Genomic DNA, 26841 nt, shown 5'->3' on the forward strand with positions numbered 1-26841 from the left:
TTCCTAGAAATATTTTTAATGTAATAAAATTGACTGAATTTTGTTTAAACATTTTTTTGTTTCTTTAAAGTCCGATTAGTAAAAAAGAAGAAAAAAAAATAAAATAAATTATATATTTTTGTTTCTCTTCCACATCGAACAAGTGCTATATAATGATATAATGTTTAACTACACGATCCACATTGAACATGACTTAATGATTCTGTGTTCGCGCTGTAGTGACGACATCCATGCTATAGCTGAGCCAATACTCAAGTCTATCCTGAGGTACCAGTGACATCACTAAGGTACCAGGCACGTTATGCCTCAGGTGTTACTGGTAACTAGATTGGCTCAGTCATAGCGCGGCTGTTACCAGTGTTCGCGCTCCGGGCACATGAATATGGTTATGGATGTTATCTAAGCATTTTACCACAGATACTACACAGTAAAGCAGCCGGAAAACACATGGAACAATATTGCAGAGAATCGAGTCACATTCTATAAGTTTCAATCGCCACCGATTAATGCAAACTTCTCAGAGAGGATGGTGGTGAGGGGGGGGGGGTCTCTGCTTAAAAAAATAATAATGGTGGTCGCAGTTGTCCATTTGATAAAACGTAAAAGTGAGGAAGCGTCACAGTTTCCAACGCCAGCGCCGTGAGGACTCCGCGTTCACCTCTGCAAAGACAAAAACAACAGATAAATGGAGACAACTTATTTACCCGGAGCTGTAATTAATAAATAGCCAATATTCCATATATCAGGCCGGCCAGGTTTTCTTATGCTGCTAGACACTCGGATAGTAATATCACCAATGGGACACCGAACCTAGGTCATCACAGAATGTGGCTCCCTAGACTGCTATGCTGGGCGTAGTAGTTCAACAAAAGCCAGAAACCCCTGGGGCGGAGGCTAAGTGCGGTGTGCGTCAAGTTATGGCCGTCACTTGAAGTAAAACGCTTGCCGTACTCTGCCTGGGGTGGTTACAAGCCTGGCCCGGGTTTAAAAGAACCAGCAGATTAGTAAATAATCGGAGGGTCTCCCCCTGACACCCCCTGTTATTTGCAAGGGGCAGCGTCCTCGGCTTGGGGGTTGCTGTAGGGGAGGGGGCGCGGACTGAATGACAGACTGCCTCTTATTGGCAGTAGAACAGCTCGCCGTTGTTTCGGCGGTATCCAGTCAGGCTGTCGGCATACAAAAAAAAAAAGGTCTACACGGTCGTAATGTCGCCATGTTGATTATGTCGATGGTCAAAATACAGACACTACATTTTTATGCTAAGTTTAGGGTTAAGCAAAAATAGTGAAAACTGTTGACATTTTTGACTGTCGACACACAATGAAGACATTTCTATATGTGGGCAAGTTATGTCGACATAATGTCCGTGTTGCCCTATATACACCTGTTCCCGCGTGACAGATCCCTGTCACTCCACTATAGTACTAGACAATGGGAAACTGGGAACCCCAATAATCTATAACCCCCCCCCCCCCCATTCCCCTTTCTGGTGCAGCGACCCTGGACATCATATCAGTCCACGCTCACCGCTATTGCGCTGGAATGGTCGTGAGTACGCTCTATTAACAGCAGCTGGAATGTTACCCTGAGAGATTATTTGGGGGTCCCCATGGCCTGGTGTTGTGTGGACAGAGCAGAGGGTTAGTGGCCTCTCCCGGTACCTACCTGTCGGGTCAGGACCTGTATATAGGACATGTAGTTCCTCTGGATGAAGTTCTTGGCAGTGAAGAAACAATTCTGCAGTAAGCCGGGAATATTGCGGCCGACTTTGCTGGTGAGATTCATGGCGACCGCCAGACAGGCCTTCTCCTGCTCAATGCCGGGCGGGAGCTTATTGAGCACGGACTGCACGGCTTCTGCAAACCGCTGCACATAAAACACGCAATGCAATGTTCAATTCAACACACTACAGCCAGCAGCTCTAAACCTTACACAGGACATATAGACAGACACCGGAACCCGAGCCATTAAAGCCGCTGAGTGACGCGTCTGTGACTCTACACCGCAGGAGCTGGAACATTATTTTAGGTCACAGAATGACGCTGACCTATAGGGGAGCGTTGTACTACTGTGGCCAGGGTTCATATAGTACGGTCCTAAGGCCGCGACATCTCCGCTCGTGCGCTGTAAATGACTCGGCTCTGTTCCTACGCCTTGTAATGTCAGATTGTGAACATTTCTCATCCAGGCGTTAAAAAATAAAAGTCACAGAATGTCTCACACTTCGCCCAAATTCGGCCTGAGAAGCGACAAAACTTAGAACAGACAAAGTTATGATAGACTGAAGGGGCACACACAACGATTTTTTGAACGATTATCAATAACTATCGTTCAAAAAATCGTTCACTTTCTGAGTTAAAACGATGAACGATTATCATTCATGCGCGTTCACGTTTGTAGTTCAGTCAGACTGACCGACGCAACGATTTTCCGTAAGGGAACATGCAAAAATCTGACAGATAATTGTTCATAAAATCGTTGGTAACAAAATCGTTGTGTGTGTATGCACCTATAAGGAGCGTACACACTACACGATATGCTCCCTGAGCGATATAGTCTAGTGTGTCCCCGGCAGGGTGTGCTCAATGTCATTCATAACACTGAGCACAGCCGCTGAATGATATCATTAACAATATCGTTCAGCGCCGGGCTCTCTCCTCCATTCCCCAACATGCAGCAACCTGACAATATCGTCAGGTTGGCCTGCATGTTTACCCGATGAACGAACGACCCGCGGGAACGCGCATCGTCATTATCGTTCATCGTTTTGGTGTTAAAAATGGACGATAAAGTGGACGACTGAACGATAACGATATCGTTGTCGTCCACTTTAATCGCCCAGCGTGTACGCACCTTTACTCATAGACAGAAAAGGCGCAGGACTCAAAGAACTGCTAAATCCCAAACTTGCAGCACATGTGTAGGACCATGTCCTAATTGAGTCAGACGCCGGTCAAATAGTTGAGACTGCCTTCACTTGAGCTACTGTGACATCACTTTTCCCCACATGCCCTATGTATGAATCCACTAACCCGCACAGTGAATAACTGCAAGCAAGTCTGCAAAGCTGTCAGTCACTCTGTACCTGCTGTATTGGAGAAGCTCCTCTACTAACATGGCCAGAGACTGTCAGCCAAATGGTCACAGAAACCAAGGCGGCTTCTAGTATCTGTGATCATTTACAGTACGGCTGCAGTATTCTCTATAATTCACAGGTTTTCCCCAATTCCACGGAAGTGATGACATCAGAGCTGTCCAATTATACAGATACTAATTACAGATGGTGACGTCACTCGTGTACTGTGCCCCAATATTATACTCACTTCTTCCGTCAGAGACTCATTCAGGATATCGTTGATTAGACTCTCTATCACCTTCGGCTCGATCATCCCCTCCCGCTCAAACTGGTCGCCCATCTGTGCGAGCTGTGCGCCAATCCTGCGAAAAAGATCCTCATCCACAACCGGCGATCCCCCTGAGGAGAGAAGAGACGTGAGACGGATGCGGCAGGCCGCACAGTTTATTATATATATAATCCATCGCGGGTTCCCCCCCTCCGGCTCTATACACAATGGAACAGATAACACGTATCGGACAGTACACACATGATGGTCGTACCGGGGGAAATTGGTCCGATGGTCCCATGGCCGTCTGTCTCCAAGTCGCCGTCACTATCGATACACTGCGCCAAGGCCTTCAGCTGCTCCTGGTACTCAATGTCGGAAGGCTTCTGAGACTCCAGGAAGGAGATGAAGATCCGCTCCACCGACATTGCGTATTATCAGATGTCTGCAAGGAGGGGACATATATAACACGGACATGTCTGTAGGGCAAGGCTACGCAGGGGAGGTGTGGACCCCCTTTAAGACGTTCTGTGGCCTCCAACTACCAGAGGACTCTTTACAGGTTCACCACCATTTTTTTTATTGTCATAGAATTTATCCATCTCCCTCCCCAGATCTGGCCAAGTGGAAGCACTAAAGTGACTTAATGCAGAGTAACATTGTCCCTGGTAAAATGGCCACCAGAGGGTGCTGTTCCACTGCAACTTGGGAATGAGACCACAGTGTTCAGTGTGGCAGCTTCCACTCCTTATAAATTCGCTTAAGGGGCCTATCCACTACACGACATGAAAGTCTGAACAACCAGCGTTCAGACCTTCATGCCGCCGAGGTGCGGGCACCGCACTGAACGTCATTCAGTGAAGGAGCCCAACCTCCTATCTCAGAACGTGCCGAACGTCGTCGGGTTGTCTGGCATGTTCCGTAGATAGTCGGGGTCGGCAAGGACCCAGCGTGCACGCTCATCGCTATCCATTAGCAGACTTTCCTAACAATCCGACCAAAACCTCCTGGTTTTGGTCGCATCGTGCAGAAAGTCTGCTAATGGGGTGGAGCCAGTGATGTCACAGCAGCTCAAATGTCTGCACTCAGCTTTTCAACCTGTTCTACAGAGGTGGGAGGAGCCTCAGCTGTCTGTAAAGGAGGGGACGGGGTGTTATTCTATACTCTATATTGCTGCACTGTGATGTCAGGGTCACGCTGAACAGTGTATTATTCCTGCGGGGTTGATATTTTAAAGGGAGTACCTTCAGCCTTTAGAATAACAATAGAGCAGCATTATATAATAATGGATATCAATTAAAGAATTAACACTACGTGACCCAGATTGACACTTATCAGCCAAAAACCATTGCCAGCCACAATGCCAGGAGTGTGGGGGTGATCCCTGCGCTGATCTGGGCCAAAGATGGTTCCCCTAACACAGGGAGTACTTCCAGTTACTCCCCCAGACGCCACTTTCGCACTATTCTAAGCCGGGGCTGTGGGTGTGACCGCGCCTTGTACCCTTATACCAAATACAAGTACACTCAAGTTCTAGCTGTCAGTTTTTCCGGTAGAGAATAGAAAATAAAAGCAACAGACTTTAGGGGTCAATTCAATTCTGGGGGATGGGCCGCCGTAAGTTTGTGCGCATATTTGTCCGTTACATTCTACATCGCCAATTATCCTGCGCACCTCTGGCGATGTAGATGGATCGGGACACCGCCCCTACCTGGAGTGACCCCTAATAATGTCCCTGTGTTGCTTAAAAGAAAATAAATAAATTAAAAATAGGGAATATTTCAGTACAAAAACAAAAAAGTTGGCGGGCGGCCAGGCGCCTCAGTTCCCGGAGCTGCCGTCGCAAAACATCAACTGGGATTTCTAAGGGATTTTTTTCAAACAACTGAAAAATGTTATCACCTGGGGCACACTTACAGGAAACCAGATCCAAATAACCGCACAGGGCAGCATGACGGCGTAGTGGTTAGCATGACTGCCTGCCTCACATCCCAGAAATCATGGGCTAATTCCTCATTTAAGGTGCATACACGCGATAACGTTTAAAAATACAGTATATCGTTCCTTGTATATGCAATGAACGACCAACGATACACGCTCCCGTTGAACGATAATGTCCATCGGGCATACATGCAGGCAAATCTGGACGATAGCGTGCATTTTCCCATATGGGAGAACGGTCATTGGTCGATCATCGTCGGTGTTATCTTTGGTGTGTGGATGAACAATATATCGGTCATCCATCACAGCAGGGATTTCAAGGGAGATCATTCAGCGATATCGTTCACAGAACAGATCGTCCCGTGTGTACCCAGCATTAGGCGCAATCTGTGTGGAGTTTGGATGTTCTCTCCGTGTTTGCGCTGTTTTCCACCCACACTCCAAGTTAATTATCCCTAGTGTGTATATGGTAGGGAGTATAGAGTGTAAGCTCCGCGGGGGCTGATGTGACTGATGTACACAGTTAGGTCCATATTTGGGGCCAAATTCAATTAGGTGCGAAAAGTCGCATTTGGCAAAAAAGCGTTCGGCGATACGATCTTTTTGCGCATACCAGTGTATCGCGCTATTCCTTTCCCGGAGTTTTCGCACGAGCGAAGACTCCGTAGGCAGAAACCAGCAAAAAGTTTTCACCACCTCAGAGGGAGGTGAAAAAAAAAGTGCAAAATCCCTATTTTTGCCTTAAAATGTTGGGACTTGGTTCAGAACCTTTGGACACCCCCTAATGACTAATTAGGAAAAAAATAAAATAAAATTAGGTTAAGTCCTCCTAAAAATTATGTAATTTTTGGGGTGAAAATGTAACAAGTGTAGGAAAATGGGTATAAAGTACGGAATCGGTATGATTTACCGCCGGACCCATGCCCGGCGGTTCAAATCCCGACAGCGGCATCCCGACAAGGTTGAAAATCCCGATCGTCCCCAGGTATGTATTCACTAACCTATTCTACCCCCTAACCCTCCCTTAGGGGTGCCTAACCCTAACCTCCTGGCTTTTGGGGGGAGGGGGATGGTGCCTAACCCTAAGTCGTCCCCCCACGGCTCTTCGTGCTCGGCACCCGGCAGCACTTCGATCGGGATGCCGGGCACCGGTCTCCCAGCGTCGGTAAAATGACAGGTGTCTAGATTTAGACGCCTGTCATTTAACCCTCGCCAGGGTTAAGTAGTCGGCTGTCGGGATTAGGTCCGCCGCATTCCTGACTGCATACCTAAAGTACTGGGTCAGATAGTTTGGGGGGGCTGTATGGATGGGACAGGTAGTTTTGGGGGCTGTATGGATGGGTCAGGTAGTTTGGGGGGGCTGTATGGAGGGGTCAGGTGTTTGGGGGGGCTGTATGGATGGGTCAGATAGTTTTGGGGGCTGTATGGATGGGTCAGGTAGTTTGGTGGGGCTGTATGGAGGGGTCAGGTGTTTGGGGGGGCTGTATGGATGGGTCAGATAGTTTGGGGGGGCTGTATGGATGGGACAGATATTTGGGAGGCTGTATGGATGGGTCAGGTGGTTTGGGGGGGCTGTATGGATGGGTCAGGTGGTTTGGGGGGGCTGTATGGAGGGGTCAGGTGTTTGGGGGGGCTGTATGGAGGGGTCAGGTGTTTGGGGAGGCTGTATGGATGGGACAGAGTTTGGGGGGCTGTATGGATGGGTCAGGTAGTTTGGGGGGGCTGTATGGATGGGACAGATATTTGGGAGGCTGTATGGATGGGACAGATAGTTTGGGGGGCTGTATGGATGGGTCAGGTAGTTTGGGGGGCTGTGTGGATAGGTCAGGTAGTTTGGGGGGCTGTATGGATGGGTCAGGTAGTTTGGGGGGCTGTATGGAGGGGACAGGTAGTTTGGGGGGGCTGTATGGAGGGGTCAGGTGTTTGGAAGGGCTGTATGGAGGGGTCAGGTGTTTGGGGGGGGCTGTATGGATGGGAAAGGTAGTTTGGGGGGCTGTACGGATGGGACAGTCGTTTGGGGGCTGTATGGATGGGACAGGTGTTTGGGGGGCTGTATGGATGGGACAGGTGTTTTTAGGATTGCAGGAGGCTGCAGCAGGTGTATTTTTAACCCGGACGAGCCGGCGATACCTGATATTCGGGAGGCTCCCGGCCATATCGGGGGGGGGGGGGGGGGTGTAGGCAAACCTGGATAAAACTCTTTAGGGCTATTAATACACTTCTATATTGATTTCCAGTGTCAGTTGGGCTTTTTATGGGGTACAGACTGATTTCCCCAAAATGTGCTGCAGTTTTTGCTAGTTTCGCCATACGAAATTTTCGCACATCTGCGTTTTGCATATTTTGCAATTGAACAGGGCGAAAAGCCGGATCGCGCACTGAGAAAGTACGCGAAAACATCGCCTCAAAACTGGCGACCGAGACAAAAACTTCGCATCAGCTTACGCTTTTTGCCGATCGCGACTTTTCGCACCTAACTGAATTCGGCCCATAGTTGGACACTGGCGCGATTTTTGTCATTTTAGCCGTTTACCAAGACACATTGAACACATTTAAATGACAGTTATATAATGAATATGGTTTTAAAGGGCAGACTATCAGCTTTAATTTGAGGGTAGTCCCATCCAAATTAGAGGAAGGGTTTAGGAATTACAGCTGCTTAATATGTACCCCCCCCCCCCCCCCTCTTTCTCAAGGAACCAAAAGTAACTGGACAGTGACTGAGGAACTGCCACATGGACAGGTCTGGGCTGTTCCCCTGTTATTTCTTTATCAATGAAGCCGGCACAAGGTCTGGAGTGGATCCAAAGTGCGGCCTTTACATTTAGAAGCTGCTTGCGGTCAGAGGAGGTCTCAGTGCAAGTGACACCGGCCGTCCCTACGCTGCAAAAACAACAAAAACATCCGTCGGAGAGACAGCGGGAACCTTAGGAGAGGCCAAATCACTTGGCAACACAAGATGGCAACTGGACGTCCACGGAAGACGGTGGATGATCGCAGGATCTTTCCATTGTAAAGAAAACCCCCTTCACCACATCCAGCCAAGTGAAGGACACTCTCCAGGAGGCCGGTATATCATTATCCAAGTCTACCATTAAAGAGAAGACTTCAGCAAATAGGTGCAAACCATTCATAAGCCTCAAGGACAGAAAGGACAGATTAGACTTTGCCAAAAACATCTATAAAAAAAAAGTCAGCCGAGTTCTGGAGCAGCATCCTGTGGCCAGATGTAACTAAGAGCAACCTGTACCAGAGTGATGGGAAGAAGTATGGAGGAGGCTTGGAATGGCTCCTGATCCGAAGCATACCCCATCATCTGTAACACACGGAGGGGGCAGGGTGACGAGGGCATGGGCAATCAGGGCTCCCAATGGCGCTGGGTCGCTAGCGTTTAGTGACGATGTGACAGAAGCATGGAGGGTATAGGGATATGCGGTCTGCTCGGATTCAGCAATGCTGATTGGACGGCGCTTTGCAGTACAGAAGGACAATGACCTGCGAGAGCCACCCGGGCGTTCTGTAAGCAAAGAAGAGGCGTATTCTGCAATGGCCGAGTCGTTACCTGATCTCACCCCGAGCTGCAGAAAGAGCCAGAGACGGCTGCAGTAACGTCCTGACAAAGCGTCACACGGCGGGAGACCCAGCGATTGGCCATGTCCATGGGATACAGACTGCAGGCAGCCATTGCCGCCAGGGATACTCCGCCAAGGGTTAAATATGAGCATTTTATTTATGATTATCTTCATTTGTCCAATTACATTTGAGCCTCTAAAAATAGGGGACTGTGTATAAAGGTGGCTGCAATTCCCACACGTTTCATACAATATCCTTGTTCAAACCCCCGAGATAAAACTGAGAGTCTGCACTTCAATGGCATCGCCGCCGTTTTATTCCCAACCCATTGCGGTGGCTACGGAGCCAAAACTACGCAAGTTTCCTAATCTTGTATAGCGCCGCACACGTATTTTGCAGAGCTGTACAGAGAATAAGGGCTCTAGTTACTAAGCAGCGTTAGGAGACAGAGTGAAATGTGATAAGGTGCCAGCCAATCAGCTCCCAACTGTCATTTTTCAAACACAGTCTGTGAGATGACAGTTAGGAGCTGATTGGCTGGTACCTTATCACTTTTCACTCTGTCTCCTAACACTGCTTAGTAACTAGACCCCTATATGTGGTAATAAATACAATAATATCACAGCTGTAACCAGAATCACTTCCCGCTCAGAGAATCACATTCAGAACTTCTCACAAACACGGAAATAAAAAACAAACTCTGCAGATTTCAGTCACACGGAATCCTCACCTTCTGCAAATCTATTACCAGTAATAGCTGGTTATTCCCCATCATCATTCCTCACATCTACCCAGCACTGTACCCAGACATGACATCCAAATCCCACATCATCATTCCTCACATCTACCCAGCACTGTACCCAGACATGACATCCAAATCCCACATCGTCATTCCTCACATCTACCCAGCACTGTACCCAGACATGACATCCAAATCCCACATCATCATTCCTCACATCTACCCAGCACTGTACCCAGACATGACATCCAAATCCCACATCGTCATTCCTCACATCTACCCAGCACTGTACCCAGACATGACATCCAAATCCCACATCATCATTCCTCACATCTACCCAGCACTGTACCCAGACATGACATCCAAATCCCACATCGTCATTCCTCACATCTACCCAGCACTGTACCCAGACATGACATCCAAATCCCACATCGTCATTCCTCACATCTACCCAGCACTGTACCCAGACATGACATCCAAATCCCACATCGTCATTCCTCACATCTACCCAGCACTGTACCCAGACATGACATCCAAATCCCACATCATCATTCCTCACATCTACCCAGCACTGTACCCAGACATGACATCCAAATCCCACATCGTCATTCCTCACATCTACCCAGCACTGTACCCAGACATGACATCCAAATCCCACATCGTCATTCCTCACATCTACCCAGCACTGTACCCAGACATGACATCCAAATCCCACATCGTCATTCCTCACATCTACCCAGCACTGTACCCAGACATGACATCCAAATCCCACATCGTCATTCCTCACATCTACCCAGCACTGTACCCAGACATGACATCCAAATCCCACATCATCATTCCTCACATCTACCCAGCACTGTACCCAGACATGACATCCAAATCCCACATCGTCATTCCTCACATCTACCCAGCACTGTACCCAGACATGACATCCAAATCCCACATCATCATTCCTCACATCTACCCAGCACTGTACCCAGACATGACATCCAAATCCCACATCGTCATTCCTCACATCTACCCAGCACTGTACCCAGACATGACATCCAAATCCCACATCGTCATTCCTCACATCTACCCAGCACTGTACCCAGACATGACATCCAAATCCCACATCGTCATTCCTCACATCTACCCAGCACTGTACCCAGACATGACATCCAAATCCCACATCGTCATTCCTCACATCTACCCAGCACTGTACCCAGACATGACATCCAAATCCCACCGTCATTCCTCACATCTACCCAGCACTGTACCCAGACATGACATCCAAATCCCACATCGTCATTCCTCACATCTACCCAGCACTGTACCCAGACATGACATCCAAATCCCACATCATCATTCCTCACATCTACCCAGCACTGTACCCAGACATGACATCCAAATCCCACATCGTCATTCCTCACATCTACCCAGCACTGTACCCAGACATGACATCCAAATCCCACATCGTCATTCCTCACATCTACCCAGCACTGTACCCAGACATGACATCCAAATCCCACATCGTCATTCCTCACATCTACCCAGCACTGTACCCAGACATGACATCCAAATCCCACATCATCATTCCTCACATCTACCCAGCACTGTACCCAGACATGACATCCAAATCCCACATCGTCATTCCTCACATCTACCCAGCACTGTACCCAGACATGACATCCAAATCCCACATCGTCATTCCTCACATCTACCCAGCACTGTACCCAGACATGACATCCAAATCCCACATCGTCATTCCTCACATCTACCCAGCACTGTACCCAGACATGACATCCAAATCCCACATCGTCATTCCTCACATCTACCCAGCACTGTACCCAGACATGACATCCAAATCCCACATCATCATTCCTCACATCTACCCAGCACTGTACCCAGACATGACATCCAAATCCCAGATCATCATTCCTCACATCTACCCAGCACTGTACCCAGACATGACATCCAAATCCCAGATCATCATTCCTCACATCTACCCAGCACTGTACCCAGACATGACATCCAAATCCCACATCATCATTCCTCACATCTACCCAGCACTGTACCCAGACATGACATCCAAATCCCAGATCATCATTCCTCACATCTACCCAGCACTGTACCCAGACATGACATCCAAATCCCAGATCATCATTCCTCACATCTACCCAGCACTGTACCCAGACATGACATCCAAATCCCAGATCATCATTCCTCACATCTACCCAGCACTGTACCCAGACATGACATCCAAATCCCACATCATCATTCCTCACATCTACCCAGCACTGTACCCAGACATGACATCCAAATCCCACATCATCATTCCTCACATCTACCCAGCACTGTACCCAGACATGACATCCAAATCCCACATCGTCATTCCTCACATCTACCCAGCACTGTACCCAGACATGACATCCAAATCCCACATAGTCATTCCTCACATCTACCCAGCACTGTACCCAGACATGACATCCAAATCCCAGATCATCATTCCTCACATCTACCCAGCACTGTACCCAGACATGACATCCAAATCCCAGATCATCATTCCTCACATCTACCCAGCACTGTACCCAGACATGACATCCAAATCCCAGATCATCATTCCTCACATCTACCCAGCACTGTACCCAGACATGACATCCAAATCCCAGATCATCATTCCTCACATCTACCCAGCACTGTACCCAGACATGACATCCAAATCCCAGATCATCATTCCTCACATCTACCCAGCACTGTACCCAGACATGACATCCAAATCCCACATCATCATTCCTCACATCTACCCAGCACTGTACCCAGACATGACATCCAAATCCCACATCATCATTCCTCACATCTACCCAGCACTGTACCCAGACATGACATCCAAATCCCACATCATCATTCCTCACATCTACCCAGCACTGTACCCAGACATGACATCCAAATCCCAGATCATCATTCCTCACATCTACCCAGCACTGTACCCAGACATGACATCCAAATCCCAGATCATCATTCCTCACATCTACCCAGCACTGTACCCAGACATGACATCCAAATCCCACATCATCATTCCTCACATCTACCCAGCACTGTACCCAGACATGACATCCAAATCCCACATCATCATTCCTCACATCTACCCAGCACTGTACCCAGACATGACATCCAAATCCCAGATAATCATTCCTCACATCTACCCAGCACTGTACCCAGACATGACATCCAAATCCCACATCATCATTCCCATACTGAGAGCAGCGGACAGTCACACACACACACACCTACAGACACACACATGTACAGACACACACATGCAGACAGACTCACACACATGTACAGACACACACACATGTAGACAGACACACACATGCAGACACACACGTGCAGACATGTATAGACACACACCCCTACAGACACACACACACGTACAGACTCAGACTCACACACTTGTAGCGACACACATACATACGTACAGACACACACATGCAGACACACACACGTACAGACACAGACTCACACACACGCCTACAGACACACACACATGTACAGACACACACACGTACAGACACAGACTCACACACACGCCCACAGACACATGTACAGACACACACTGAAAACTTATAATAATAAATAACAGTACAGTAATAAAGTCTGTACCAGGGGCGGCTCTGCTCTCAGCACACAGGAGTCAGCAGTCCTCAGATAATCTTACTCCCTGCGTTATATATATATATACTGTACATAGACATGTATGATAACTATATGATGTCACAGCTGGGCTGGATAAGGAAATACCCACACTTGTCTTAACAGGAGCGATGTGCTAACCACAGACACCCGGAGGGAACTTCCCCCAAACCACAACACTTAACCCTTTATCTGCTGGTGGGGGGGGGCCCTACAAACTGAAGTATTATATATTACACTGTGTAATATATAAACTGCGCCGCTAACACTGCCTCAGACGTCTGGCCTGAGACTAAGGCGCCCATTTATCAATAAAAACACGATATTAGCGCCCATGATCGCATTGTAGTATGCGACAATAGCGTCTGAACATACTGTAAACAGCACACGCAGGGACGGGGGCTCCTAAAGGCTCCTGCCCCTGCCATGTGCTCGGAGTTATCTGACCACATCAGCGTCTCTCTATCCAACCCTCTATAGGAACTCCTGCGCACGTGCAGTCTATAGACCTCGTAATGGTGGCGGCCATTGTTGAGGAGAGTTTGACGGAACCCTCTCCCAGTAATGCCACCTTCAGATAGCGTAAGCTGCGAGGGCGAGAGCTGGGTAAACCTCACAGCTTCGCAACCCCCATAGAAACCTGTGGGAGCTGCAGCCGCTGTCGGAAATGGGGGGACCGCGCCACATATCCCCCCCCCCCATGGTGCATTTAGGGGATAATATTTCCCGGGTATCCCCCCAAAATGGTTGTTTTCAGGTAATATGCCGCAGATAATTAATGATAACTACGCCTCTATATATGGGCGTAAGCAATAAAACCTAATGAGTGCAATGACCCAAAGAGCTGACACTTCTTTAAAATCGGCAGAACTATCCTAAAGTGCACTGTAAAAAATAAATAAAACAAAACTGATCTAAGAATCTATGAATTACGTCTTATAGTGTGACGCTGTTGGGGGGTTAATGATTAATCGGTGGCGTAGCCCCTCCTGTCTTCCATATTACTCTGTCATGGCCGGTTTGGGGGGCTCTGCACACTTGCACAGCGTGCTCTGCATTTCTGCAAAACAAGTCCAAGAATGTGTCAGTCACTCTGTGTCTGCTCAGTTAGAGAAACTCTTCCCTCCAACTATGGCTGACAGGAATGGAAGAGAGCATTCTGGGTAAAGTACTGGTGTACTAGTGAATCTGCAGGTGTGCTGAGTCATACGTGTAACGCAGCGAGCGGAAACCCGCCGAGGCTGGAGAATAACCCCCGACTTCTGCTGGAAACTCTACATTAAACCATTATAACCCTGCAACGCCACCTGGGTATAGCATCCAGGGCATGCTGAGACCTGTAGTACCCCAGCCACAGATTGCCTAAGACAGATGAACCGGCATTCATAAACACAGATGTCACGTTACACGGCTCCGCATGCAGAGTGACAGCTGGGCCTGCAGAACACCAGGGGGTCGGCACAGACAGCGATAAATAACAGGGTCTTCTGCCCCGTGTGAGAGGACGCGGTCACTGGGCACGCTGCCAGGCTGTCACACTGCGGGGTGTGGGTTACCCGTGCGCCTGTGTTACTAAAGATCCAAGTGTACACATTTTTTTTTTTGCGCAATCTGGATCAAACGGACATATAGTGGTGCGATAGTAAGTTACCAATATAGAAAATAGGGAACAGAAACACAAAAACGATGACCGATAACGTGGACAGACCGCGGCCCTGCCGCCGGGAGCCTGACCACGTTGGTCAGCTGTGGCTCCAACCCCCTTATTGTCTCGTTTTAGGTAATAACATCATTTATTATCTATATACTACATTTATCCTTAAGAGTTATCAATTTAATAAATTGTCAAAGGTCATGAATAGTCCAGTAATTACTCAGCGGGTTACCGGACCTTATACGGGTCCCGGGAACGCGCGAGCTGGATGCCCCGGCCGACATAGAGCGGGTTACACATACCGGACATTAGACCTGAACACCAGTATTATGTACTGTACGTTGGCTCTGCCTGAGGCTCCTGCCCGTCACGTCTCGTGGTTAACGTCTCACACACTTTTCTTTTCTCTCAGGCGGTTAAACGTGCTGAATTTTTACATAGAAGACAGTTTCCTGGAACTATGTGTAGCAGAGCGTGTGTAGAATGTAATATGTTCATGTCACATGGGCACGAGACCATATATATATATATATATATATATATTTTTTTTTTTTTTTTCCCTATAGCCAAACAGTCCCCCTCCCAGGATGCTGTGCGTTATCCTCCAAGCGGCTGACTGAGGACTTGTAAATAAAGATAATGGACTGTTACACAGAAGAGGATGACTACAGTAATACACCTGCCCTAATGAGGCACCGTTCCAGCTGCAAAGCAGATTTCCTCTTCCCCAGAGCCCACCTATCCCCACGCAATAGGTCTCCAGGGCCCACCTATACTTGCACGGGACCTCCGGGACCCACCTGGAGAGCCCACGTAATCCCTGCCGGGGACCAGAAGAGCCCACGTAATCCCCGAGCGGGGACCAGAAGAGCCCACGTAATCCCTGCGCGGGAACCAGAAGAGCCCACGTAATCCCTGCGCGGGGACCAGAAGAGCCCACGTAATCCCTGCGCGGGGACCAGAAGAGCCCACGTAATCCCTGCGCGGGGACCAGAAGAGCCCACGTAATCCCTGCGCGGGGACCAGAAGAGCCCACGTAATCCCTGCCGGGGACCAGAAGAGCCCACGTAATCCCTGCGCGGGGACCAGAAGAGCCCACGTAATCCCTGCGCGGGGACCAGAAGAGCCCACGTAATCCCTGCGCGGGGACCAGAAGAGCCCACGTAATCCCTGCGCGGGGACCAGAAGAGCCCACGTAATCCCTGCGCGGGGCCAGAAGAGCCCACGTAATCCCCGAGCAGGGACCAGAAGAGCCCACGTAATCCCCGAGCAGGGACCAGAAGAGCCCACGTAATCCCTGCGCGGGGACCAGAAGAGCCCACGTAATCCCCGAGCAGGGACCAGAAGAGCCCACGTAATCCCTGCGCGGGGACCAGAAGAGCCCACGTAATCCCTGCGTGGGGCCAGAAGAGCCCACGTAATCCCTGCGCGGGGACCAGAAGAGCCCACGTAATCCCCGAGCGGGGACCAGAAGAGCCCACGTAATCCCTGCCGGGGACCAGAAGAGCCCACGTAATCCCTGCGCGGGGGCCAGAAGAGCCCACGTAATCCCTGCGTGGGGCCAGAAGAGCCCACGTAATCCCTGCGCGGGGACCAGAAGAGCCCACGTAATCCCCGAGCGGGGACCAGAAGAGCCCACGTAATCCCTGCGCGGGGACCAGAAGAGCCCACGTAATCCCTGCGTGGGGCCAGAAGAGCCCACGTAATCCCTGCGCGGGGACCAGAAGAGCCCACGTAATCCCTGCGTGGGGCCAGAAGAGCCCACGTAATCCCTGCGCGGGGACCAGAAGAGCCCACGTAATCCCCGAGCAGGGACCAGAAGAGCCCACGTAATCCCTGCGCGGGGACCAGAAGAGCCCACGTAATCCCTGCGCGGGGACCAGAAGAGCCCACGTAATCCCCGCGCGGGACCTGCGGAACCCAGCACAATCCAAAACCTAAATTTAAAACTGGCCATGAATTACTCACAGGGGTGAAAGACTGAGATTCAGCCCCAGACAGAAGAATACTGAATAATATCTGTGCTGGGAAATGCAAGAACCACCCCGAATATTACTGAGCTGAAAGGGGAAACGTGGGACATTTATATAACATTGTAAGTTGCTCAGTCGATTATGCAACATTTTATATTGCGATGTTTGAGGGCCCCAGATAGAGAGCAGGTGAATCACTGCCGTTACCGAGAACGGGGCCGCAGGCGTCGGACAGGGAGTACTCTCAAGACTGTTAGTAGCCAGATGCCTACGATATATCATAGACTGAAGTGTCAGCTCTGCAACTTACCAAACTAAAGAGAGGCGTAACCTATACAAAGTAACACCCGGTTTAGTCTCAGCGACGACTTATTATACCAGTCACCATTTTTTACCGGGACAGGTAGAGGGTTATGGATGCCATTATCCTTATACAAGGAAATTATAGTCTTCAATCTAGCCCCCTGCACCTGTCACACCCCCTGCAGTTCCTCTCTCCTGCCTGGGGTGTCGCTCTCTTCTCTGGTGCTTCTAGCACACTCTGCTCTGTATCTCAGCAGTTTGTTGCATCAGCTGAGTGTGCTAGAAGCACCAGAGCAAAGAACGACACCCCAGGCAGGAAAAAGGTACTGCACAGGGTTATGACAGGTGCAGGGGGCTAGAATAAAGACTAAGTGATTCCCTGTGTAATGTAGACCTAGTAGGGAGAAGGGTACATGTGGGAATTCGGCTTTAGTACATTGCAGATCACTCACAGTGATACTTCCGCTGATCAGAATTAGAATTATGCAAGTCGTCGTTCTTCCATAAAAGAATATGCGCCAAATTGTCTTTTCTCCCAAACACTGTGCTCATTATCTGCGTGCGGGAGAGTCCCGGGGGTCCCCAGCACCCATCACTGCTGCGAGTCCACAAAAGGGGGATCCGGGTACGTGAGGGGCACAAAATACACTGAAAGCAATGGCTTCCGCATGCAGTAAATAACCCCCAGCATGATCCGGTCCTGTGTATAATACCCTGGCTGTACTAAGGCTGCAGGAGGAGGAGACCTCAGTATCTGTGACAGGGATGATTGATGGGCCTATCAACCAGTTTCCACGTCATTATTTACTAAGCCTCTAATACAGACAATATCGCGGATATCTCCTGCGTTCCTGTACGTTTCCTGCGTATCAAGACGTTGCGGTTGTGCTATTTATCAAACTCTTAAAGTTAAAAGTTGGCATTAGCCCTGTTTGTGCCTGTAATGTGAGTAATAAACCAACGTTTAAGCAGAAGTCACACATACACATACATATATATATATTAGTGTTCATTCTAGCTCCGGCGGCAGGCAGGGCGCCGGAGCTAGAGAGGGCAACTTTGCGCGGCGCCCGCGTGCCCGAAAAGGGGGCGTGGTCATGAAAAGGGGGCGTGTCTATAAGACGCGTCTCCTTTTCGTCATACTTGGGGGCGTGCCCGGCACTTACGGACTTGCCGGGCAGCCGGCATGCGCCCGGCATCTGTTCTCCGGCGGTGACCGGGTCACCGCATGTTTCTCCACCCGCGGGACACTGCGTCCTGCGGGTGAGAACGGCACCCGCAGGCTGTGAGGACAGGGCGCTGCGCAGCGCAGCCTAGCGGGAACGCTATATATATATATATATATATATATATATATATATATTATATATATATATATACACATACACACACACACATACATTATATATATATATTATATACATACACACACAGGGGCGTATTTATAATGGGTGCAGAGGGTGTGGCACACACCGCACACCCTCACCCATACTTTCTAATACGTCGGGTGTCTTAGCCCTGCACAAAACACCTGACGATGGCCGCCGCGACCATTTTGCCAGCGTTTTGCACATGGGCAGTGAGGAAATCGCGACCTGCACGTGCGCAGTAGACTCTGGGCACAGACTAGTGTCCAGAGTCTACTGCTGCCGGCCGCCAGGGAGAGAGGAGGGGGCCCCGGCGGGCAATGCAGACGGGTACCCTCTATAATACGCCCCTGTATATAGGCACTGCAAAAGCCAACATTCAGTATAGGGTGCCAAGGGAATGGGTACGGGATGCCAGCGGTTAAAATCTAGACGCTGGCATCCCGACGGGGTTAGGATACAGTCGGTAGGTTTCCTAACCCGCTCCCTAACACCCCCGGTGCCTAAACCTAGCCCTTCCCCCAACCCCGCTACTTCACTTCGGGATGCCGGCGTGGGAATTCTGAAAGGTGTCGGGATTCCAGCGCCGGTATTCTAAGCTCCGACATCCTCTATGCCGGGATACTGAACGTATCCCGGTGCCAAGATACCAAAAATACAGACGTAGTGATAACAGCTATAAGTATATTCATACACCAAAGGGTGTATATAAAACATCCATACAAGGTATAGCATACAACATTTAGGCCAGCTATGTGCCATATATATATATATATATATATATATATATATATATATATATATATATGTGAAAACAATGTGGTTAGGTCAGAGCGCCTTAAAGTGCAATAAATGTGCAAACAATCACTAAATGAATGTGCAAAATGAGCAATATATACGTCTATCAAATCGATCTAGACCATAAACAAGTATATATAAAAATACCAATTTGATAAATACAATCAACATAAAAACATGAATAGAATGACATAATGACACTAAAAAAAATATTCTAGAAATAAATATAAAATAAAAAATGCACAGTTATTAAAAATTGAAAAGCTTATCTTATTTCATATATATGGAGGGTATGGTCAGGTGGGGTGCAGGATCCCAACGCGTTTCGTCAATAACGGACTTCTTCAAGGGAATGGCCATTCCCTTGAAGAAGTCCGTTATTGACGAAACGCGTGGTTTAGATCGATTTGATAGACGTATATATTGCTCATTTTGCACATTTAGTGATTGTTTGCACATTTATTGCACTTTAAAGCACTTTAAGGCGCTCTGACCTAACCACATTGTTTTCACATCATTTTAAAATAAGTCACTGACCACGACTTAAATAAATTAGGTTGAGCTGACACCCCAATTGCTGTGGGGGATTAGGTTTTGTCTTTAGATACTGATATCCTAGTTACATCACATACCACTGGCGCTGTAAAACCTTATAGACACATATATATATATATACACACACATACATATACACACTATGATTAGTGTGCATAGTAAATAATGATAGCATATATACACATGTATAGTGTCTGTGTGTGTGTGTATATATATATATATATATATATAGTGTACATCTATGTGTGAGTGTAATAAATATATATATATGTGTGTGTGTGTGTGTGTGTACATCTATGTGAGTGTAATATATATATATATATATAGTGTGTACATCTATGTGTGTGTGTAATAAATATATATACATATATATATAGTGTGTACATCTATGTGCGTGTGTAATAAATATATATACATATATATATAGTGTGTACATCTATGTGTGAGTGTAATATATATATATATATATATATATAGTGTGTACATCTATGTGTGAGTGTAATATATATATATATAGTGTGTATGTGTGTACATCTATGTGTGTGTGTAATATATATATATATAGTGTGTACATCTATGTGTGAGTGTAATATATATATATATATATATATAGTGTGTACATCTATGTGAGTGTAATATATATATATATATATATATAGTGTGTACATCTATGTGAGTGTAATATATATATATATAGTGTGTACATCTATGTGTGAGTGTAATAAATATATATATATGTGTGTGTGTGTGTACATCTATGTGAGTGTAATATATATATATATATAGTGTGTACATCTATGTGTGTGTGTAATAAATATATATACATATATATATAGTGTGTACATCTATGTGCGTGTGTAATAAATATATATACATATATATATAGTGTGTACATCTATGTGTGAGTGTAATATATATATATATATATATATATATATAGTGTGTACATCTATGTGTGAGTGTAATATATATATATATAGTGTGTATGTGTGTACATCTATGTGTGTGTGTAATATATATATATAGTGTGTACATCTATGTGTGAGTGTAATATATATATATATATATATATATATAGTGTGTACATCTATGTGAGTGTAATATATATATATATATATATATAGTGTGTACATCTATGTGAGTGTAATATATATATATATAGTGTGTACATCTATGTGAGTGTAATATATATATAGTGTGTATGTGTGTACATCTATGTGTGAGTGTAATATATATATATATAGTGTGTACATCTATGTGTGAGTGTAATATATATATATATAGTGTGTATGTGTGTACATCTATGTGAGTGTAATATATATATATATATAGTGTGTACATCTATGTGTGAGTGTAATATATATATATATAGTGTGTACATCTATGTGTGAGTGTAATATATATATATATATATATATATATATAGTGTGTACATCTATGTGTGAGTGTAATATATATATATATATATATATATATATATATATATATATATAGTGTGTACATCTATGTGAGTGTAATATATATATATATATATATAGTGTGTACATCTATGTGTGAGTGTAATATATATATAGTGTGTACATCTATGTGAGTGTAATATATATATATATATAGTGTGTACATCTATGTGTGAGTGTAATATATATATATATAGTGTGTACATCTATGTGTGAGTGTAATATATATATATATATATATATATAGTGTGTACATCTATGTGTGAGTGTAATATATATATATATATATATAGTGTGTACATCTATGTGTGAGTGTAATATATATATATATATATAGTGTGTACATCTATGTGAGTGTAATATATATATATATAGTGTGTACATCTATGTGTGAGTGTAATATATATATATAGTGTGTACATCTATGTGAGTGTAATATATATATATATATATATATATATATATGTGTGTACATCTATGTGAGTGTAATATATATATATATAGTGTGTACATCTATGTGAGTGTAATATATATATATATATATATATATATAGTGTGTATGTGTGTACATCTATGTGTGAGTGTAATGTATATATATATATATAGTGTGTACATCTATGTGTGAGTGTAATATATATATATATAGTGTGTACATCTATGTGAGTGTATTATATATATATATATATATAGTGTGTACATCTATGTGTGAGTGTAATATATATATATATAGTGTGTACATCTATGTGTGAGTGTAATATATATATATATAGTGTGTACATCTATGTGTGAGTGTAATATATATATATATATATATATATATATATATATATATATATATATATATATATATAGTGTGTACATCTATGTGTGAGTGTAATATATATATATATATAGTGTGTACATCTATGTGTGAGTGTAATATATATATATATATATATAGTGTGTACATCTATGTGTGAGTGTAATATATATATATATATAGTGTGTACATCTATGTGTGAGTGTAATATATATATATATATATATATATATATATAGTGTGTACATCTATGTGTGAGTGTAATATATATATATATATATAGTGTGTACATCTATGTGAGTGTAATATATATATATATATATATATATATAGTGTGTACATCTATGTGTGAGTGTAATATATATATATATATAGTGTGTACATCTATGTGTGAGTGTAATATATATATATATATATATATATATATAGTGTGTACATCTATGTGAGTGTAATATATATATATATATATATATATATAGTGTGTACATCTATGTGAGTGTAATATATATATATATATATATATAGTGTGTACATCTATGTGAGTGTAATATATATATATATATATATATAGTGTGTACATCTATGTGTGAGTGTAATATATATATATATATAGTGTGTACATCTATGTGTGAGTGTAATATATATATATATATAGTGTGTACATCTATGTGTGAGTGTAATATATATATATATATATATATATATATATATATATATATATAGTGTGTACATCTATGTGAGTGTAATATATATATATATATATATATATAGTGTGTACATCTATGTGTGAGTGTAATATATATATATATATAGTGTGTACATCTATGTGTGAGTGTAATATATATATATATAGTGTGTACATCTATGTGAGTGTAATATATATATATATAGTGTGTACATCTATGTGTGAGTGTAATATATATATATATAGTGTGTACATCTATGTGTGAGTGTAATATATATATATATATAGTGTGTACATCTATGTGTGAGTGTAATATATATATATATATATATATATATATATAGTGTGTACATCTATGTGAGTGTAATATATATATATATATAGTGTGTACATCTATGTGAGTGTAATATATATATATATATATATATATATAGTGTGTACATCTATGTGTGAGTGTAATATATATATATATAGTGTGTACATCTATGTGTGAGTGTAATATATATATATATAGTGTGTACATCTATGTGTGAGTGTAATATATATATATATAGTGTGTACATCTATGTGTGAGTGTAATATATATATATATAGTGTGTACATCTATGTGTGAGTGTAATATATATATATATAGTGTGTACATCTATGTGTGAGTGTAATATATATATATATAGTGTGTACATCTATGTGTGAGTGTAATATATATATATATATAGTGTGTACATCTATGTGTGAGTGTAATATATATATATATATATAGTGTGTACATCTATGTGTGAGTGTAATATATATATATATATATAGTGTGTACATCTATGTGTGAGTGTAATATATATATAGTGTGTACATCTATGTGTGAGTGTAATATATATATATAGTGTGTACATCTATGTGTGAGTGTAATATATATATATATATATATATATATAGTGTGTACATCTATGTGTGAGTGTAATATATATATAGTGTGTACATCTATGTGTGAGTGTAATATATATATATATAGTGTGTACATCTATGTGTGAGTGTAATATATATATATATATATATAGTGTGTACATCTATGTGTGAGTGTAATATATATATATATAGTGTGTACATCTATGTGTGAGTGTAATATATATATATAGTGTGTACATCTATGTGTGAGTGTAATATATATATATATATATAGTGTGTACATCTATGTGTGAATGTAATATATATATATATATAGTGTGTACATCTATGTGTGAGTGTAATATATATATATATAGTGTGTACATCTATGTGAGTGTAATATATATATATATAGTGTGTACATCTATGTGTGAGTGTAATATATATATATATAGTGTGTACATCTATGTGTGAGTGTAATATATATATATATAGTGTGTACATCTATGTGTGAGTGTAATATATATATATATATATAGTGTGTACATCTATGTGTGAGTGTAATATATATATATATATATAGTGTGTACATCTATGTGTGAGTGTAATATATATATAGTGTGTACATCTCTATGTGTGAGTGTAATATATATATAGTGTGTACATCTATGTGTGAGTGTAATATATATATATATATATATATATATAGTGTGTACATCTATGTGTGAGTGTAATATATATATAGTGTGTACATCTATGTGTGAGTGTAATATATATATATATAGTGTGTACATCTATGTGTGAGTGTAATATATATATATATAGTGTGTACATCTATGTGTGAGTGTAATATATATATATATATAGTGTGTACATCTATGTGAGTGTAATATATATATATATAGTGTGTACATCTATGTGTGAGTGTAATATATATATATATAGTGTGTACATCTATGTGTGAGTGTAATATATATATATATATATATATATATAGTGTGTACATCTATGTGTGAGTGTAATATATATATATATATATATATAGTGTGTACATCTATGTGTGAGTGTAATATATATATATATATATATATATATATAGTGTGTACATCTATGTGTGAGTGTAATATATATATATATATATAGTGTGTACATCTATGTGTGAGTGTAATATATATATATATATATATAGTGTGTACATCTATGTGTGAGTGTAATATATATATATATAGTGTGTACATCTATGTGTGAGTGTAATATATATATATATATAGTGTGTACATCTATGTGTGAGTGTAATATATATATATATAGTGTGTACATCTATGTGTGAGTGTAATATATATATATATAGTGTGTACATCTATGTGTGAGTGTAATATATATATATATATATATATATAGTGTGTACATCTATGTGTGAATGTAATATATATATATATAGTGTGTACATCTATGTGTGAGTGTAATATATATATATATAGTGTGTACATCTATGTGAGTGTAATATATATATATATAGTGTGTACATCTATGTGTGAGTGTAATATATATATATATATAGTGTGTACATCTATGTGTGAGTGTAATATATATATATATAGTGTGTACATCTATGTGTGAGTGTAATATATATATATATATATAGTGTGTACATCTATGTGTGAGTGTAATATATATATATATATATAGTGTGTACATCTATGTGTGAGTGTAATATATATATATATATATATAGTGTGTACATCTATGTGTGAGTGTAATATATATATAGTGTGTACATCTCTATGTGTGAGTGTAATATATATATAGTGTGTACATCTATGTGTGAGTGTAATATATATATATATATATAGTGTGTACATCTATGTGTGAGTGTAATATATATATAGTGTGTACATCTATGTGTGAGTGTAATATATATATATATAGTGTGTACATCTATGTGTGAGTGTAATATATATATATATAGTGTGTACATCTATGTGTGAGTGTAATATATATATATATAGTGTGTACATCTATGTGTGTGTAATATATATATATATATATAGTGTGTACATCTATGTGTGAGTGTAATATATATATATATATATATAGTGTGTACATCTATGTGTGAGTGTAATATATATATATATATATATAGTGTGTACATCTATGTGTGAGTGTAATATATATATATATATATATAGTGTGTACATCTATGTGTGAGTGTAATATATATATATATATATAGTGTGTACATCTATGTGTGAGTGTAATATATATATATATATATATAGTGTGTACATCTATGTGTGAGTGTAATATATATATAGTGTGTACATCTCTATGTGTGAGTGTAATATATATATAGTGTGTACATCTATGTGTGAGTGTAATATATATATATATATATAGTGTGTACATCTATGTGTGAGTGTAATATATATATAGTGTGTACATCTATGTGTGAGTGTAATATATATATATATAGTGTGTACATCTATGTGAGTGTAATATATATATATATAGTGTGTACATCTATGTGTGAGTGTAATATATATATATATAGTGTGTACATCTATGTGTGAGTGTAATATATATATATATATATATAGTGTGTACATCTATGTGTGAGTGTAATATATATATATATATATATAGTGTGTACATCTATGTGTGAGTGTAATATATATATATATATATATATATATATATATATATATATATATATATATAGTGTGTACATCTATGTGTGAGTGTGCTCAGGTGACAGCAGTGACTGATGCAGGGAGGAGGAGGAGGAGGAGGAGGAGGAGGAGGAGGAGGAGGGAGGAGGGGGGAGGAGGGGGCCGGCTAATGCTATCCCCCCCGGTGCGGGCCGCTGTATGGCCGGTCACTGGCCATGGTGAGAGCTGCAGGAAGCGCCCGTACAGAACGCTGCCCTGTTCCGGACACTCTCTGGCTGCAGGAGCGGCGGCCTGTGCCCCTGTGCCAGCTGGGTGGTCACACAGAGGGCAGCGCGGGGGGGACGTTACATACCTGCAGGGAGATCAGCAGCAGCAGCTCCGGACTGTTACTAGGGTCTCCTCTGTTCCTGCTTCCTCTATCCCACCCCCC

At 42.8% G+C, this 26841-nt stretch overlaps 1 protein-coding gene across 2 annotated transcripts; it reads right to left on the reverse strand.

The window, feature by feature from the left end:
* On the reverse strand, nucleotides 1–26841 carry BID (BH3 interacting domain death agonist). Of its 2 annotated transcripts, none has more exons than XM_088470551.1 (5): nucleotides 26764–26841; nucleotides 3619–3789; nucleotides 3324–3475; nucleotides 1666–1866; nucleotides 1–660 (listed from the first exon to the last, which is right to left on the reverse strand). In XM_088470551.1, exons 2-5 carry the CDS (start codon nucleotides 3770–3772, stop codon nucleotides 655–657), a joined length of 513 nt encoding a protein of 170 aa, XP_088326677.1. In that variant the 5' UTR covers nucleotides 3773–3789; nucleotides 26764–26841; the 3' UTR covers nucleotides 1–654. The 2 variants fall into 2 exon arrangements, with proteins under 2 accessions (XP_088326677.1, XP_088326678.1); XM_088470552.1 differs by lacking the exon at nucleotides 26764–26841 and adding an exon at nucleotides 13243–13321.

The sequence above is a fragment of the Taudactylus pleione genome, unplaced genomic scaffold, assembly GCF_031769625.1.
Source record: "Taudactylus pleione unplaced genomic scaffold, aTauple2 ptg000101l, whole genome shotgun sequence".
Classification (NCBI taxonomy): domain Eukaryota; kingdom Metazoa; phylum Chordata; class Amphibia; order Anura; family Myobatrachidae; genus Taudactylus; species Taudactylus pleione.